At 43.5% G+C, this 16883-nt stretch overlaps 2 protein-coding genes across 2 annotated transcripts; both read left to right on the top strand.

Annotated features, from left to right (window-relative positions):
• Positions 1-2462: 2462 nt before the first annotated feature.
• LOC311004223 (trace amine-associated receptor 13c-like) lies at positions 2463-3689 on the top strand (the record flags this gene model as incomplete). Its single annotated transcript, XM_083996179.1, has 2 exons — positions 2463-2635; positions 2873-3689. 2 exons carry the CDS (start codon positions 2463-2465, stop codon positions 3687-3689), a joined length of 990 nt encoding a protein of 329 aa, XP_083852305.1.
• Positions 3690-14279: 10590 nt separating this feature from the next.
• Positions 14280-15520, top strand: LOC311004222 (trace amine-associated receptor 13c-like; the record flags this gene model as incomplete). Its single annotated transcript, XM_083996178.1, has 2 exons — positions 14280-14452; positions 14704-15520. 2 exons carry the CDS (start codon positions 14280-14282, stop codon positions 15518-15520), a joined length of 990 nt encoding a protein of 329 aa, XP_083852304.1.
• Between the last annotated feature and the right edge of the window lie 1363 nt (positions 15521-16883).

The raw sequence follows: 16883 nt of genomic DNA, 5'->3' as shown, positions 1-16883 counted from the left end.
TTGAGATCGGCATCGATAATCACACCTAAGTTTCTTACATTCTCACTAGGTTTTGCAGAAAAGGTAGTTAATAAGGAACAGATCTGGTGCCTCAGAGTCTTCGGACCTACTAGACTACAATCATTAATACATTGAATGAGATCATTTACTGGGCTTAGGTGGTCAGCAGAAACAGATATGTATAATTGTGTGTCGTCAGCGTAGGAATGATATGAAATATTGTGTTCACAGATTATGCAACCAAGTGGGTGCATGTGCAAATTGAACAGAATAGGGCCAAGAAAGGACCCTTGGGGAACATCATATGAAATGCTAACTTGATGCTAAGTCTGATTTAAGTGGAGCTAGTGTGGCCGGAGCATGTCGCACTCCTCCTCGCAGCGGGGCGCTTTCTGGTGCAGCCCTGTTGACCCCTCCTCTTGGCCCCAGTTTGTGTGTAGGCTAATGCATAATCCTTAGACCATAAAGTATTTGCCATTGGGTGGAAACATTATGTGTAAAACCTTTCCTTTATTGAATTAATTTGTTAAAAGACTTTTTTTTTTTTTTTACTAAAACTGACGAAAACTAGACTAAAACCTTTTTGAGTTTTCGTCGACTAAAACTAGACTAAAACTATCACATATAGAAATGACTAAAATTGACTAAAACGAATAAGTATTTTAGTCAAAAAGACTAAGACTAAATCTAAAATGCCTGCCAAAAACAACACTGTGTGGCACCCGATAGGCCCTCTGGCGAACTGGCGAACTGGCCCCTTGTCTTTAAGGTGGACCACATGCTCGACATGGTCAGTCTTCCCCTGGTTGGCTGCGAACAGCTTAGGGACTCGCCGGAACACCTGGCTCAGCTGGCTGGACTGGACGGAAGAGAGATGGTCGAGAGCAGGTTCAACAGACTGGTTGAGGTCGGCCAGGGATGATTCCTCCTGCACTTCGCTGTCCACTTCCGTCACCAGCAGGGATGCCACAGGAACCCGAACTGGAGCCTCCTTCCACTCCTTCAACAGGTTGACGTGGTAGATCTGCTTTGCATTTTTCTTGTCAGGGTGGTGGATCTCGTAGGTCACAGGGCCCATCTTCCTGAGGACTGTGTACGAACCCTGCCACTTAGCAAGCAGCTTGCTATTGGAGGACGGCAGGAGGAGCAGGACCTTCTGGCCGGGCTGGAATTCCCGGTGTCTGGCCAGTCGGTCGTACCACGCCTTCTGGATCTGCTGTGCCTCACGTAGGTTGACCTCTGCCTCGTCTCAGTACTTGACCAGCCGGTCCCTCATCTCCAACACAAACTGGACCACACTGCGATCACTGGCGCTGGTTGCAGGAGCCTCCCAAGTCTTGAGTAGCAGGTCCAACGGCCCCTGGACCTCCCAGCCGTACATCAGCTCGAACTGGGAGAAGCCAGTGGATGTCTGAGGAACCTCTTGGTAGGCAAACAGCAGGAAAGGCAATCGCTGGTCCCAGTCCCGTCCGGTGTCGGCCACAAACTCACCCACTCTCCTCCAGCTGCTAGCTCATTGTGGGGAAGAAGCCCTGAAGCATTATTTGTGGCTATGAGTGGCTTTTTTGATGGCGGTTGGTTGGTGGAGGAATCGACAGCAGTGTATTGTTATCGTGCGGTGTGAAGTTGCTACAACTGGTGAAGTTAGAAGTTGGCAAACTTGATCTCTTGAGGGGGGGTCTTACTCGGTGTGTTAGACCATGGGTTAAACTTACGCCGGAATATCCCTTTAATGGTCAGTATTAAAAGAATATTCATTCATTCATTAATTTTCTATACCGCTTATCCTGCACTAGGGTCACGGGTGAGCTGGAGCCTATCTCAGCTGACTTTGGGCGAGAGGCGGGGTACACCCTGGACAGGTCGCCAGTCTATCACAGGGCCAACATATATTAGACAGACAACCATTCACACTCTCATTCACACCTATGGGCAATTTAGAGTCGCCAATTAACCTAACCTGCATGTCTTTGGTCTGTGGGAGGAAGCCGGAACAATTTCACATTTCGGGGCTTTAATACAAGACGGACATTACGTACGAGCACTATGGAGGTATTTGGATGTTTTTTGATGTGTATTTTTGTTACGAAGACAGTTGGTATCCATTTGCAACCGTTATATTGACATGCACTGCTACGCCGAGACCCCCTGTAACTCAGAGAAGCCACGGAGGACTCTGAAACTTCTCCCAGCCCTTAGTCGACACAGTTTTGGTAATACTGTCTGCTTTGAGTCCATATTTATAACATAATGCAGCGTATTTTGCGGTACAAAGACAACACTCTATTGTGTTAAGGACAAAAGAACATTCAGATTCATCTACCACCTTGAATGAAGTGAGTTACTTAACTACAGTTACTTGAGTACCACTGGGACGCTTTCTTGTAGAGAGAGACACTGAGAGTCTAGCTTTATATAAGTCTTGTTGAGAGAGTTGTCAGAGCGGATGGGGAGCAGAGAGGATGGAGGCTGACGATGGAGCAGAGCTCTGCTTCCCACATCTCCTCAACACCTCCTGCAGGAAACCCGCATCTGTTTGGCTTGGAGCTTTGATCCTTCACACCATGTGGTCCTTCGTTGCTGTGCTGACTGTAGCTCTCAACCTGCTCGTCATCATCTCAATCTCCCACTTCAGGCAGAAAAACCTCTCAGCTGAAACTATATTATTTTAACTTTGAGATGTGAACAGGTTCTGTAGACATACAAGGAGAATGATCATTGAGCTTGTTGCATCTTGGTGCTAGAGTTATAATGTACATTGTTTTCTATTGTAGTTTACCGTTGACATAATGCAATCACGTATGTGGTTGATTTTGTGTTGTTGCTCATCTGGTCTTGTTTGATTACAGATATTTTTCTTTTCTTCCTCCAGGCAGCTCCACACACCCACTAACATCCTTCTCCTCTCTCTGGCTGTCTCAGACTTTGTTGTCGGCCTGTTGTTGATGCCGACTGAAATCTTCCTAAACACAGCCTGCTGGTTTCTTGGTGATATGATGTGTTCTGTGAGTAAATTTATTTCTGACACAATTACCTCCACATCAGTAGGAGACATGCTGCTGATATCAGTCGACCGTTATGTAGCTATTTGTGACCCTCTGCATTACACCACCAGAGTCACTGTGAGAAGAGTTAAACTCTGTGTTTGTCTGTGTTGGCTCTGCTGTGTTTTCTACAATGCTCTCCTGGTAATAGATAATCTGCATCAAACAGACATACAGTCTTCCTGTGAAGGTGAATGCAATTTTCTATATGGTCATACTGCTGCAACTTTTGACCTTGTTGTGACCTTTATTCTTCCTATTACCATCATTATAGTTCTGTACATGAGAGTGTTTGTGGTGGCTGTGTCTCAGGCTCGTGCCATGCGCTCTCACATTACAGCTGTCACACTGCAGAGCTCAGTGACTCTAACCCCAAAGAAATCTGAGCTGAAAGCAGCCAGGACTCTTGGTGTTCTTGTAGTTGTGTTTCTAATGTGTTTCTGTCCATTTTATGGCGTTGCTCTTGCAGGAGACAACTTGATCAATACTTCATCTGCAGCATTTGTGATATATCTCTTCACTTTTAACTCCTGTCTAAACCCTATAATCTACGCCTTGTTCTATCCCTGGTTTAGAAAAGTTATCAGACATGTTGTGACTCTGCAGATTCTGCAGCCTGGCTCATGTGATGCCAACATACTTTAGAGAGGCTTTGGAGAGACTGAGATAACACCTGCTCTATGTGCAAATCATGAAATCCAGAAAAATGCCCTTTTTATGTGTTTATTTTTTTTTATAAATATATAAATTCCTGTTGTGCATGGGGATGTAAAAGAACTGTGGTGTGAAAATGCCACGATTATCTACCATATGCATTTACTTGTAATATACACAGTGTTGTGTGTGTGTTGAGCCCAACGCTGCCTCTCTGTCTGCCGCTGCTCTGCTCTGTCTCTCACTGAGGGACGGGGCTGCCCAAGGTGACAGTGGAACAACTTAAACCTTTGTGAGTTATAAATCCATGAACATAACTTCCTTGTGGGGCTGACAAATCGCCATACACTTATTCAACAAGATTAAATATGAATCATATTTTATATTTCATTTCCATTTGTGTTTGTTCAGCTGCTTGTTATTAAGAGTTAAGACCCCCCAACCCTCTCTGTCTAACATCACCTGAATGTAGTGAACAACAGCAGCAACAGGAGGAGTTTGATTTCACTGACTATTTGAATTTCTTCCCAGATATTGAGTTTATTGTGACATTCACAGTAGTAGTTTCTTGGTTTTTGCCACATTTTAGATGTGTAGCCTGTACTTCTAGTTTGCACTTGCACTCACATGATTTTTTCCCCCCGCAAGCCATGTTAATGTGCACCTAATACCATATTAGCCTTAGCCTACCAGAAGTTTCAGGAAATTGGGAAATTGGTCCAGCATGTTGCCTGCAGTCCTGAAGGCGTGCAGGCTTTCACTACCTGCTAAACAGTAACTGTAATTTAATTGTATTCATTTATTTTGATACTAAGGCCTGAAAATTTTTTCGGTGCACACTTTGCACGGACACATACTGCCCTTTTCTGATGTTGAGCCCCTGCCCCTCTATAGTCATGTGCACATCCCTAGAACACGTGGGTTTATTATTTGTCAATACTGATAGTGCTAAGGCTGAAATTTAACTTTGTTATAGATCAGTCATGAGCTGTTTCAAAGCAAATCAGCCACTTTTATCTAACAGGTGAATTTGTGACACAGGATCTTTTTCATGTAATTTGTAACTATTACAGATCTTATGTTGGGTGTGTATTGCACAGAATACTGAGAGTTACAGTGGATGGCATCACACACTATCTACTGTCCCTGAAATTTGTCCTTCAAGAAACATTTGAGTATCTTGTTAACAATTTAAAACCTGTATTGATAATTTGTAATTGTAAATATAGAAAATGTTGTCCTATATCAGGCAGTGTTTGGTTCATTACCCCTTTATTATTGTTCTTTTGAAGTGTGTGCAGGTTTTTTAACCACTGATAATAATAATAAAAGCAGATTTTTTTCCACCACCAGTCAAATGTGTCTTTCTATTTGGTAATACACACATAACTTCAAGGAATAATGTCAGAACATATTTTTTTTTTTTCCCAACATATTTTTATTTGTTTTTGTTATACAAACAGACATAGAAAAAACATAACAGAGAAAAAAAAACAGATTACAGGAACAGGCAGTTACAGAAACATCAGATGTTTACTTGAGGTGGGATTAAAAAAGAAATTAAGTAAAATAAATAAATAAATGATAATGACTGCAGAGAAGATTCCAGGGTTAGAAGCAGGAGTTAACTGTTGTGCATATGAGGTGGGGGAGTGAGGAGCTTGTCTTTGATATAGTCTATCAGTGGCTGCCAGACTTTTGAAAACATGGCCAAGGAGCCATTCACTGTAAATCTCAGTTTCTCAACGCTGAGATGGTGCAGCACATCCTGCATCCCTGCATCGGGGGGTGGGGTGACTTCCACTGAAGAAGAATCAACCTTCTTGCCAATAGAGTAACAAATTTTGTTATTCGAAGTTTTGTACTGACTAGATTTTTGTTATTTACCCCCGCCACCCCAATTAAAGGGTCTGGCCTGATTGTCAATTGAAAAACATCTGATAAAGTTTTGAAGATGGAGTTCCAGTAAGTGGACAAGCTAGAACACTGCCAGAATGAGTGTGCTAGGGAGGCAGGTGAACGCTTACAGCGGTTACAGGTAGGGTCTACATCTGGAAATATTTTAGAAAGTTTTACTTTTGAGAAGTGAAGGCGATATATTACCTTAAATTGAATTACTCCATGTGGTGGAGTGCACCCCATCCAGGGCTGGTCCCCACTGTTCTGGTGATATAGCCTCCCCTATGTCTGTCTCCCATGTAGATCTCAGAGTCTCCAGGGAAAGGTTCTGTAGACTAGCCATGCACTTATAGATAAAAGCTACTGCACCCCTCTTTGAAGGATCAAAGGAGAGGACAGATTCCATAGGTGACTCTTTAGGCAAATAGGGGAAGGAGGGGATCTTGTTTTTAATGAAATTACGGATCTGAAGGAATCTAAAAAAAAATTGGATTGTGTCAGGTTAAATTTAGTTCTTAGTTGTTCAAATGTAGGAAATATTCCGTCTATAAAAAGGGTTTTCATGTTATAAATACCATTTCTTACAACAATAGATGGGGAGAACAGGTGGTTCGGGTAAAAAGGGGTGAGTAATGAAACCATTTTGCCAGCCGTAGCGTTTTCTAACACCAGACCACACACAGTGAGTGTGTTACAACAGGGTTGTTTTGGACATATTGTAATGACAGAGGCATCGGGGAAAACAAAAGAGCAGACAAGGAAGTTGAATGACATGAGTTACATTCCATTTGTACCCAAACTGGGACTTCACTATGTTTATCATATTGAACCCAGAAAGACATAGCATGTAGGTTACATGACCAGTAATATGACTGGAAGTGAGGCAGTCCCATTCCCCCCATCATGCTTTGGGTAAAAAGGCTTTCCTAATTCTAGGGTGTTTTTTGTTCCAAATAAAGCTAGAAATCATTTTATCCACAGATGTAAAGAAAGATTTTTGAATAAATATTGGAATAGTTCTAAATAAGAATAAAAACTTAGGAAGGATGTTCATCTTGACAGTGTTGATTCGGCCGGATAATGAAATGGGGAGACGGGACCACCTTTCAAGTTCACGGGAAGTACGTTAAGTAGCGGCTTGAAGTTTGCATTAAAAAGATTGGAAAAACCTCTCGTCACTACTACACCCAAATATTTAAAAGATTTTGTTGACACTTTAAATGGCAAATGTGAATAAGAAAGACCCTGGGAAGAGTTCACTTTTGGAAAAATTAAGCTTGTAGCCAGATACCTCACTGTAGTCTCTCAGAATGGACATAATGTTTGGGATCGACCTATAAGGATTAGTGATATATAACAGAAGATCGTCTGCATATAGCGATAATTTGTTTTCTACCTCTCCTCTATGAATTCCCTCACAGTCTTTGAGAGAACGTAAGGCAATGGCTAGCGGTTCGATGGCTAAAACAAAGAGCAACGGAGAGAGGGGGCAGCCCTGCCTTGTACCTCGATGCAATGGGAAATAGGAAGATCTGAGGGAGTTGGTTGTCACGGAAGCAAGAGGGGAGAGATATAGCAGCCTGATCCAAGTTGTGAAGTTATCTCCGAGACCAAATTTTCCGAGTACTGCAAAGAGAAAGTCCCATTCGATACGATCGAAGGCTTTCTCAGCGTCCAGAGAGATAACAACCTCTGGACGCTGAGGAGTTGGGCCAGGGGAGTACAAAATATTGAGCAGTCTGCGAAGGTTAAAAAACAAATGACGATTTTTAATAAACCCGGTCTGGTCTGATGATATTATTGAAGGTAGAATTTTCTCCAATCGTGTGGCCAGCATTTTGGCTAAAATTTTGTTGTCTACATTTAAGAGACTAATAGGACGGTAGGAGCCTGGCTCTTTGGGGTCTTTACCTTCCTTTAACAGGACTGATATGGAGGCTTGATATAGAGTTGGAGGAAGAGTCTTCAACGTAAAGGCTTCATTAAAGGTGTCAAGCAATACTGGAGAGAGTAAATTTGCAAAGGTTTTAAAAAATTCGGCAGTAAATCCATCTGGGCCAGGCGTTTTAGAGCACTGCATACTTTTAATTGCGCTAATTAATTCCTCTGATGAAAATGGCTCGTCGAGGCTAGTTTTGTGATCCGGTTCTATGGTAGGTATTGATCATTTGTTTAGGAAATTATTTATTAAAGCGGAATCTCCTTTGGACTCAGAGGTGTAAAGACGAGTATAGAAAGATTTGAATTTGTTGTTAATTTCTAGTTCGTCAGAGAGAATTTCCCCAGAGGCCGTGCAAATTTCTGTTATGAGTCTAGTTGCAGCTGTTTGACGGAGCTGGTGAGCTAATAGACGTCCGGCCTTCTCGTCCTGCTCAAACCATTTACATCTGGATTGCATTAATAATTTAGCTGATTCTTCAGTAGATAAAAGATTAAAATCTGACTGGAGTGAGATCCTCTTATTGTAAAGTTCTGGTGAGGGTGATATTGAATGCTAATGGTCAACCTTGAGTATTTCATCTGAGATCTCAGCCAGACGTTTGAGGCGATCGCGGCGAGCGGATTTGGCATAAGAAATAATCTGGCCCCGGATATATGCTTTCAGAGCCTCCCAGAGTGTTCCTTTTGATACTTCTCCGTTGTCATTCAGAGGGATAAACTGTTCTATCTGGGCTGAAATGAATTTCACAAAAGCGTCATCTTTTAACAGGAGATTATTCAGTCGCCAGGGAGCAGCAGTTGATTTTTGTTTGAATGCTAATTGTAATAAGTGTGGGGCATGGTCAGATATAACTATTGCATCATAGTCACATTTAAAAAATATTAAAATTTGCAGTCTATGAGGAAATAATCAATTCGTGAGTATGATTGATGAACAGGGGAGAAAAAAGAATAACAGCGAGTGGACGGGTAGAACCGCCAAGGGTCAGTAGCTCCATAGTCTCTCAAAAAAGATTCAATACTCTCTGCTGACCTGGAGAGAGGCTGACTGATTTTGGAGGACCTGTCTAATTTAGGATTTAAGACACAGTTGAAATCTCCTCCAATGATTATGCTATGAGTGTTAAGATTTGGAATTGATGACCATAGAGAAGAAAAAAATTGATCATTATCGTAATTAGGTGCATATACACAAACTAAAGTGAGTGGGAAATTGTATAACTTTCCCTCCACTACGACATATTGACCCTGTCTATCAGAGAAGGAATGTGAGCAAACAAAAGGAGTAGTTTTACTTATTAAAATGGCAGCTCCTCTGGCTCTGGCCTGAAAGCTGGAGTGGTAGACCTGGCCTACCCACCCTCTTTGTAAGTAACAATGATCTTTATTTCTTAAATGGGCCTCTTGTAAAAACACCACGTCCGCCTTTAATTTTTTAAGATGAGACAAAACTCTGCTGCGCTTAAAGCAGATATCAGCTTCACGGCCGTTTCGGCTAATGCTGCGTTCAAGGCAGGCTTTTGAAACCGTAAGTTACAGCTTCAAGTCACAACTACGACTTGGTAGCGTTCCAGGTTACCCGTAGCTCGTGTTTTTACCATCCTGTTGTCTGTGAAAGTTCCCTATAACGGCCACTCGTAACTTCCGACCCGTGAACTCGTACCAGATCGAACTGGTATGACTTCACAGGAAGGAAAAACACAAAGTACGAGTTTCTTTGAACGCACCATGAGTTAGCAGCCCCCGCCCTTGTCAGGCATCAATTGGTCCTCGTGCTACGTCACCACATTCACGCGCATCCCTTGGCTGCACACACAGCCCTTCATGCCGTTCTCTCTCCTCATTGGATAACACTTGTATCCCACAAGGAAAATTTTCTCCTCGGGTTACAGCAGAGCAGAGTGACGGAGAGACTCGTGTTTAGGCTGAAATACTTCATGTAAGTGATTGCTGACGGAAAATAGGACTATTTAGGACTTATATTAACAAAAACATTCCACTGATATCTGCTTTAATCACCCCATTCATTCCCTTCACATTCCATGTGACAAATCGAACCAAGCTCTCCTCACCTTTATGACAATCAACCATACAAGCCTATCCCCAGATAAAATTATGTAGCCACACCTCAGTGAACAAAAGTAGCACTGCAACTGCCAACACAGAAAACGAGAACCATAGAAAAGAACCATAACCCACTTTCCCACCCCCCTTACCTTTCCCCAACTGAAAGGTAAAAGATGCCCACATTTGTTTCAAACTAACCATAGTGCTCCAGCACTGTCTAACTGAACTACAGCTATTCAGTTTCAAGTTATCCTTAGATTAGCACCCTGAATTTAAGAGAATAATAATCATTGCACCCTTCTGAAAAAGAGGTGGAATTAAACGATGGTTTATCCAAAAAAAAAGAAAAAAAGAAAAGAAAGTATATTGATTTTACCTTGATAAGCATATGTTACACAAATAGTATATTGGATACAGAAAAGCGTTGAAACATGTAACCACAATCTGATCCAAACCAAAAAAAAAGAAAAAAGGGAGGGATATGTGTTTTAAACAGTAGTGATCAGTAGCCATTAGCAGGCCAGGCTTCATTTGAGTGAATACTGTAGAGCAGGTGAACAGACTGACCAACTTAGTGTTCTTACCCGGAGTCATAGAGAGTTGATCATAAAGTTGCAGTCTTATTACCGTTTCTCCCGACGTGCGGCGGTGTCGTCTGTCAACAGCAGACGTACTTCAATGTCCGGCCTGAGCCCAATAAACATCAGAGTTAATAAAGGATATGCCACCGGTCTTCGACGGCTGGATGTGTGGTCCTCCCGACAGTTATTCACATGGTTGACATGTCCCATGTCGACCCAGCAGCGAGAGAGGAAAAGAGACAGGTGATCATCCGGTCTACAGTGGAGCTATCTTTGCCTTGTAGAAGTCTTCCGCTGCTTGCGGAGTGTTGAAGGTGTGTCGAACCCCGTTAAAGTTGACAGATAGGACCGCAGGGTAGAAGAGGCTGTATTCCACCTTGGCTTCTCTGAGCTTGGCTTTAATCGCGCTGAAAGTAGCCCGCATCTTGCTTATCTCTGCCGGGAGATCAGGATAAATATGCACGGGGGAACCCTGGTAGTTGAGGGGGGTTTTGCCTCTTGCGATGCCCATAATCCTCTCTTTTTGGGCGTAGTAATGCAGCCGAACTATTATTGGTCTTGGTCTGGCTCCCTTCTTAGGTTTGGGAGCCAGGGAACGGTGAGCACGGTCAATCGTCACGGGAGTGGGGAAATTCTCGGCTCCCAGGAGCTCCGGGATGAGCTCCGACATAAACTTTGTGGGGGAAGTGCCCTCAGCTCCCTCCGGAATGCCGATGAATCTCAGATTTTGCCGCCGACTCCGGCTCTCCAGATCAAAGCATTTATCTTTCAGCTGCTTCAGTTCCTTGGTTTTCAGTTCGTTGGATTGTTCCAGCTGCTGTATACGGTCGAGGGCGTCTGTGAGACCGTGTGCCATGCTGGTTTGTTCCGCCGAGACCTGGGCATGTCCCTACCGGAGATTGGTCAGCTCATCCCCCACTTCATGGCGCAGAGTCTGAAGGCTCGTAGTTGTTTCTGAGCTTATGGCCTCGATTTCCTGAGACAGCTCCGCACGGAGGATGGAGATCTCATTTTTCAAATCACCCAGAATTGCTTCATGGGATAGTTTGAGCTCACCTCGGAGAAGCTCCACGGTTAGTTGGCTGCCTTACACCATGTTCTTCAATTGTTAGCTTAGCCGTTTCTCTGCAACTGATTATCGTCGGGACCTTATGTTTCACCTTTCTTGGGCACCGCATCGAAGCGAGATTAAATTTTCCCTAAATCTGTATCACCACAAAATATAAGACCTACTGCATATATTCGAAGAAGGGTGCTAAATAAGTAAAATAAAACGGGAGCTGTTGTGACCTACATCTGCTCCATAGCAGGGCGGAAGCGGAAGTCCAGCTGGGTCAGAACACACATTTTTAACGTATTTTGACCTTTAAAGGTATGGTCTACGATCTGAAACATGAGAAAATTTTGAAAAAAGCACAGACCCCCCCTTCCCTCCAAGCTCGTACGGCCCTACCCTCGGAGCCTCCTAACGACACCCCCCCCTTCAGCAGAGCAGAGCAACAAGCCTGCCAGCAGAAACCAAACACGGCGCCAGCTTTGAATGCGGAGTAACAATGTCGGATTCCCAGTCACAACTTTCACAATAAAAACCAAAGATTACCTGTTAAACATAAACTCCGCTGTATCCGCACTGCCGCTGTAGCCTGAGCGGGGTCGCTCTGCACACTGCAGCTCCACTGAGCTCCAGACCCCGAGTCTCCCTGCTCCTCTCCCCGACACACAGCGCCCTGTGCTGGGCCGCCTGGTGCAACCCTCCAGAGCTGGAGGGACGCTGGTCAACGAGGAGCCGGGGAGTCGAGGGGATCAATTGGAGGCATAGTGACAGGACTGTCAACTGTCACATCTATGGTCCTGTCACTATGCCTCCAACTGATCATGTGCCCTGGCTACCTGGTTACAGAATCTAGTAAGGATAAAATGGGTCTAACTTTGGGGATGTTTCTAAGATGGTAAACAGCAGTCTTAGAAATGTAAGAAATATGCTTCTGAAAATTGAGATCGGCATCGATAATCACACCTAAGTTTCCTACATTCTCACTAGGTTTTGCAGAAAAGGTAGTTAATAAGGAACAGATCTGGTGCCTCAGAGTCTTTGGACCTTCTAGAAGAATCTCAGTTTTTTCATCATTCAGTTGTAAAAAGTTTTCAATCATCCAGTGGCTAACATCATTAATATACTGAATAAGATCATTTACTGGGCTCAGGTGGTCAGCAGAAACAGATATGTATAATTGTGTGTCATCAGCGTAGGAATGATATGAAATATTGTGTTTACAGATTATGCAACCAAGTGGGAGCATGTACAAATTGAACAGAATAGGGCCAAGAAAAGACCCTTGGGGAACACCATATGAAATGCTAAATTTGTCTGATTTAAGTGGAGCAGTGTGGCCGGAGCACGGTGCACTCCTCGCGGTGGGGCGCTGTGTCTTTCTGGTGTATCCCTGTTCACCCCCTCCTCTTGGCCCCAGTTTAAATATTTAAATATTATGCAGCCTATTTCGATTTGATGCAATTCATTGATTAACTTGCCAGTAACCGCCTGTAACAGTAGTAAAGGTATCTAACTATTTTTCTTCAAATATTTAACTATCTCCTGGAACAAATCTCCCCAGGTGGTGTTGTTGGTACAACTTTTCCACCCTCCACTTGCCACACATGCACAGCCACAACGGCTTGGCACCACCTCCTCATGCTGGTCACCAGCCTAGGGCCTTACTGTATTTATCATTGTGGTTACACGTTTTTTTTACACGCTCTTTCCCCCGTTTTGTGCGTACGCACTTTTCTCTGCCTAATTTGGGATCTATCAAACCAAAACCTGTCAGGAGAAAGTGCAGACGCCGCTGCTGAGTCAGAGAATTGCAGTGTACCCCCCCCCCCCCCCAACAAAGGTGCCGACGTCGGCACTTCACATGAAAAGCACAGCGACTCTGATTTTTCCCCTGTGCATTTACACTAGTTTGCTCCTAAATACTGGCTTTATAAAACTAATTTCGTTTTCTTTTGATATCATATTGATATTTTTCCGCTGCATGTAGGCTACACCTATTCCACAACCAGTCTGGCCAGTCTGGAAAATAATTTCTGCGCCGTGCGTGTGTGAAGTAGCCAGACTGGACACACACACACACACACATAGCGCAGCAAGCCCAATAATGTTGGCGCAAATCGGTGAATTCTCTGGTCGTCCAATGAACGAAGGTGGCGGTTACAGGTAAAAATGAGAAAACATGATCATGTGTTTACATCCGCACATTTCTTGTGTCCGGTGTGATTTATCAATAGAAATTGCGGGCAGTTGTGCGTACGCACAGTTTGATAGATCTGAAAAGGGTGTAAATATTTGGGGTGTATGCCATTTTTGGCTTTTCGTCGTACGTCAAAATTTAGTAGCACTTTTACACCCTGTTTGATAAATGAGGCCCCTGGTCACATTTTGATGTGGGATGGCCTCCTATTTCTTAACCGGTAGTTGTTGAAGGTCAACCAGCTTTGTGTTGGTCACCCTAGCAGGTACATCAATGTCCCAAGCTGATCCCACAAGTGTTCAGTTGGGTTGAGGTGGGGAATCACAGCACCCTCTCTACCTCCAAATTCTGAGGGAACTGAAGATCCTGGCTCTGTGGGAGACAGCATTGTCATCCTGGAGGATGAAGGTAGGTCCCAGATCCTGGATATATGGGATTGCCACTGACTCAGAGACCCATTCCGATATCTCATGCTGTTCATTCCACAGATACACAATTCTTACAAGTTCATCATTTTAGAGGTTACTTATCAGGCATTCTGGCAAAATAAAATTCAACACCTATTGGTATTACCAAAGGGGAGAAATTATATACTCCATAGTTTACTGGCTTTTAGGATTAAGGCTAGGGTTAGCTGTTGTGTCCCAATTGTCTGTGGGACAAAAGGACATGCAGAATCGTCCACCATCTTGAATGAGGTGAGGTCAACACCATGGTGATTAACAGGAATATCCAACTGCAGTTCTACTTCAGTACCATTGGGACATTATTATGGAGACAGACACTGGTTTCATATAGGTCTGTTTTGGTGGTAGATTTGTCAGAGTTGCAGCTCTCTGAGGATGGAGGCTGAGGATGGAGCAGAGTTCTGCTTTCCACATCTCCTCAACACCTCCTGCAGGAAGCTTGCATCTCCTTGGCCTGAAGCTGTGATCCTTCAAGTTGCACTTTCCTCCATCTCTGTACTCACAGTAGCTCTCAACCTGCTCGTCATCATCTCAATCTCCCATTTCAGGCAGAAAAAATTCTCAGCTGAACCTATATTACTTTTACATGAACAAAGTATCTTGTATTTATTTATTTTTTTTTACAAGGAAAATGATCCTTTAGCTTCATGCACATTAGCACTATTCATGCTTATTATATGTTCCTGACAGAATTTTAGATTATACTGTCTGTGTTAAACAATTTTTCAAAATTTAGCTTGCTTTTATCATGTAGATATGAGGCCTTATCGGTTTAATCATGTATTTCCTCTCTCTCCAGGCAACTCCACACACCCACTAACATCCTCCTCCTCTCTCTGGCTGTCTCAGACTTTCTCGTCGGCCTCCTGCTGATGCCAGTTGAAATCTTCCTAACCACAGCCTGCTGGTTTCTTGGTGATTTGATGTGCTCTCTATTTAATGTTGTGTCCTTCATCATCACCTCCACATCAGTAGGAGACATGGTGTTGATATCAGTCGACCGTTATGTAGCTATTTGTGACCCTCTGCATTACACCACCAGAGTCACTGGGAGAAGAGTTAAACTCTGCGTTTGTCTGTGTTGGCTCTGCTCAGTTTTCTACAGCAGTCTTATCTTAAAGGACGACCTGACTCAACCAAACAGACACTCTTCATGTTATGGAGAATGTCTGTTTGTTATTGATTATATTGCAGGAACTGTTGACCTTCTTCTGACCTTTATTCTCCCCATCACCATCATCGTAGTTCTGTACATGAGAGTTTTTGTGGTGGCTGTGTCTCAAGCTCGTGCCATGCGCTCTCACATTACAGCTGTCACACTGCAGAGCTCAGTGACTCTAACCACAAAGAAATCTGAGCTGAAAGCAGCCAGGACTCTTGGTGTTCTTGTAGTTGTGTTTCTATTGTGTTTCTGTCCATATTATGGTATTTCTCTTGCAGGAGACAACTTACTCAATTCCCCCATTGCAACTTTTATATTCCAACTCTTCTATTTTAACTCCTGTCTGAACCCTATAATCTATGCCTTGTTCTACCCCTGGTTTAGAAAAGTTATCAGACTGGTTGTGACTCTGCAGATTCTGCAGCCTGGCTCCCGTGAGGCCAACATACTGTAGAGAGGCTGTGGAGAGACTGAGATGACATTTGCTTTGTGACCAAATTATGAGGTCTAGACAATCAAAGTGAACAAAACCACCATCAGACATTATATGTGGCACTCATTTGCTTTCATTGACATTCACACATAAAAATGTTGCAGCTTTAATAAATATGTTGTCAGTAAGTGTATTCACAGAGTCAAACTATTCATGTATAATGCTCTAAAACTGCAAACGGCACAGTGTGTGAATATAACAAACACCATTAAATGCTGTTATCTCACAGAACCTGTTGCATCTTTGGGCTCTAACCCCCCATTTCCACTGGGTCCATCTCTGCTCCGTTCCGACTCTGTTGTGGATGCAGCAGCAATTCTCAATCAGAGCTTTCCACCGAGTCAGGGGTCGCATTAACCAAATATTTTCCGCCATTGATAGGTTTTTTTTAAAACGGTGACAGAAAAGGCCATCTGTCATTTTGACAGATTGCAATTTGATTGCAATTTGCACCCATGGCCATCTGACCATGTGCATTTGTTTACAATGAAGCTGGCGGATAATCAATAAATGGAGCAGTGGATAACGTTATATAACATATATGCTGTCACAAAGTCATGTCACCATGCCTCCAATTGATCATGCGCCCTGGCTATCTGGCCAAGGGGATGTCCCTTTGGCCAAGTGGTTAGCGCACATGACTCTTACCCGGGAATCAGGGGTTCGAAGCCCGACCGGGCCCTCTTCATCTTGCCACACTTGCATCGTCCATATTAGATATACAACAACGGGCGGATGGCGGGCGGGTGTAGTTTTGAAAAAACGTTGGTTCGGGTGGATGGCGGGTGGATGACGACTTTTGTGATGCGGTTGTGGATGAAATAATTGCCTATCCGCGCATCTCTAGTAGCTATAGGCTACACAGTGGTGTGTCTCGGTACAGGTAGAGCGGTCGGGGTATGACATCATCGTTTCAGAAAAGATCCGTTTTGGGTGTTTTCGGACCACAGATGTACAATGCTTCATAAAAGAAAGGTCCAGGTGCTTCAGCTGGCTTTTGAGAGAGACTTGACCCGAAAATGTACAACCCAGTGGAAAGACGCTGTTCTTTGAACTTAGGTTTAGTGGCCACACTCACCACATACAACTCTTCTAAAGGTAAGCCTTCTTTTAATGTATTTTGCCTGCCGTGACATTGTTTATAACACTTAAAGGGATATTTCAACATTTTGGCACATTGGTCCATTGCTATAATCCCTATAATCATAGCACTGATATCATCACCATGTCTCCTACCTTTTAGAACGGCGGAGCAGAGCCGTGAGCTGCTCAGAGCTACGCTAAGGAGGCTAATGGGATTTCTTGGTTTCCCTAATCAAACTCA

This window comes from Trachurus trachurus, assembly GCF_905171665.1.
Source record: "Trachurus trachurus genome assembly, chromosome: 21".
NCBI classification, from domain to species: Eukaryota; Metazoa; Chordata; class Actinopteri; order Carangiformes; family Carangidae; genus Trachurus; species Trachurus trachurus.
The sequence above is the reverse complement of the archived record's forward strand: the minus strand, read 5'-3'. Positions and strand labels throughout refer to the sequence as shown.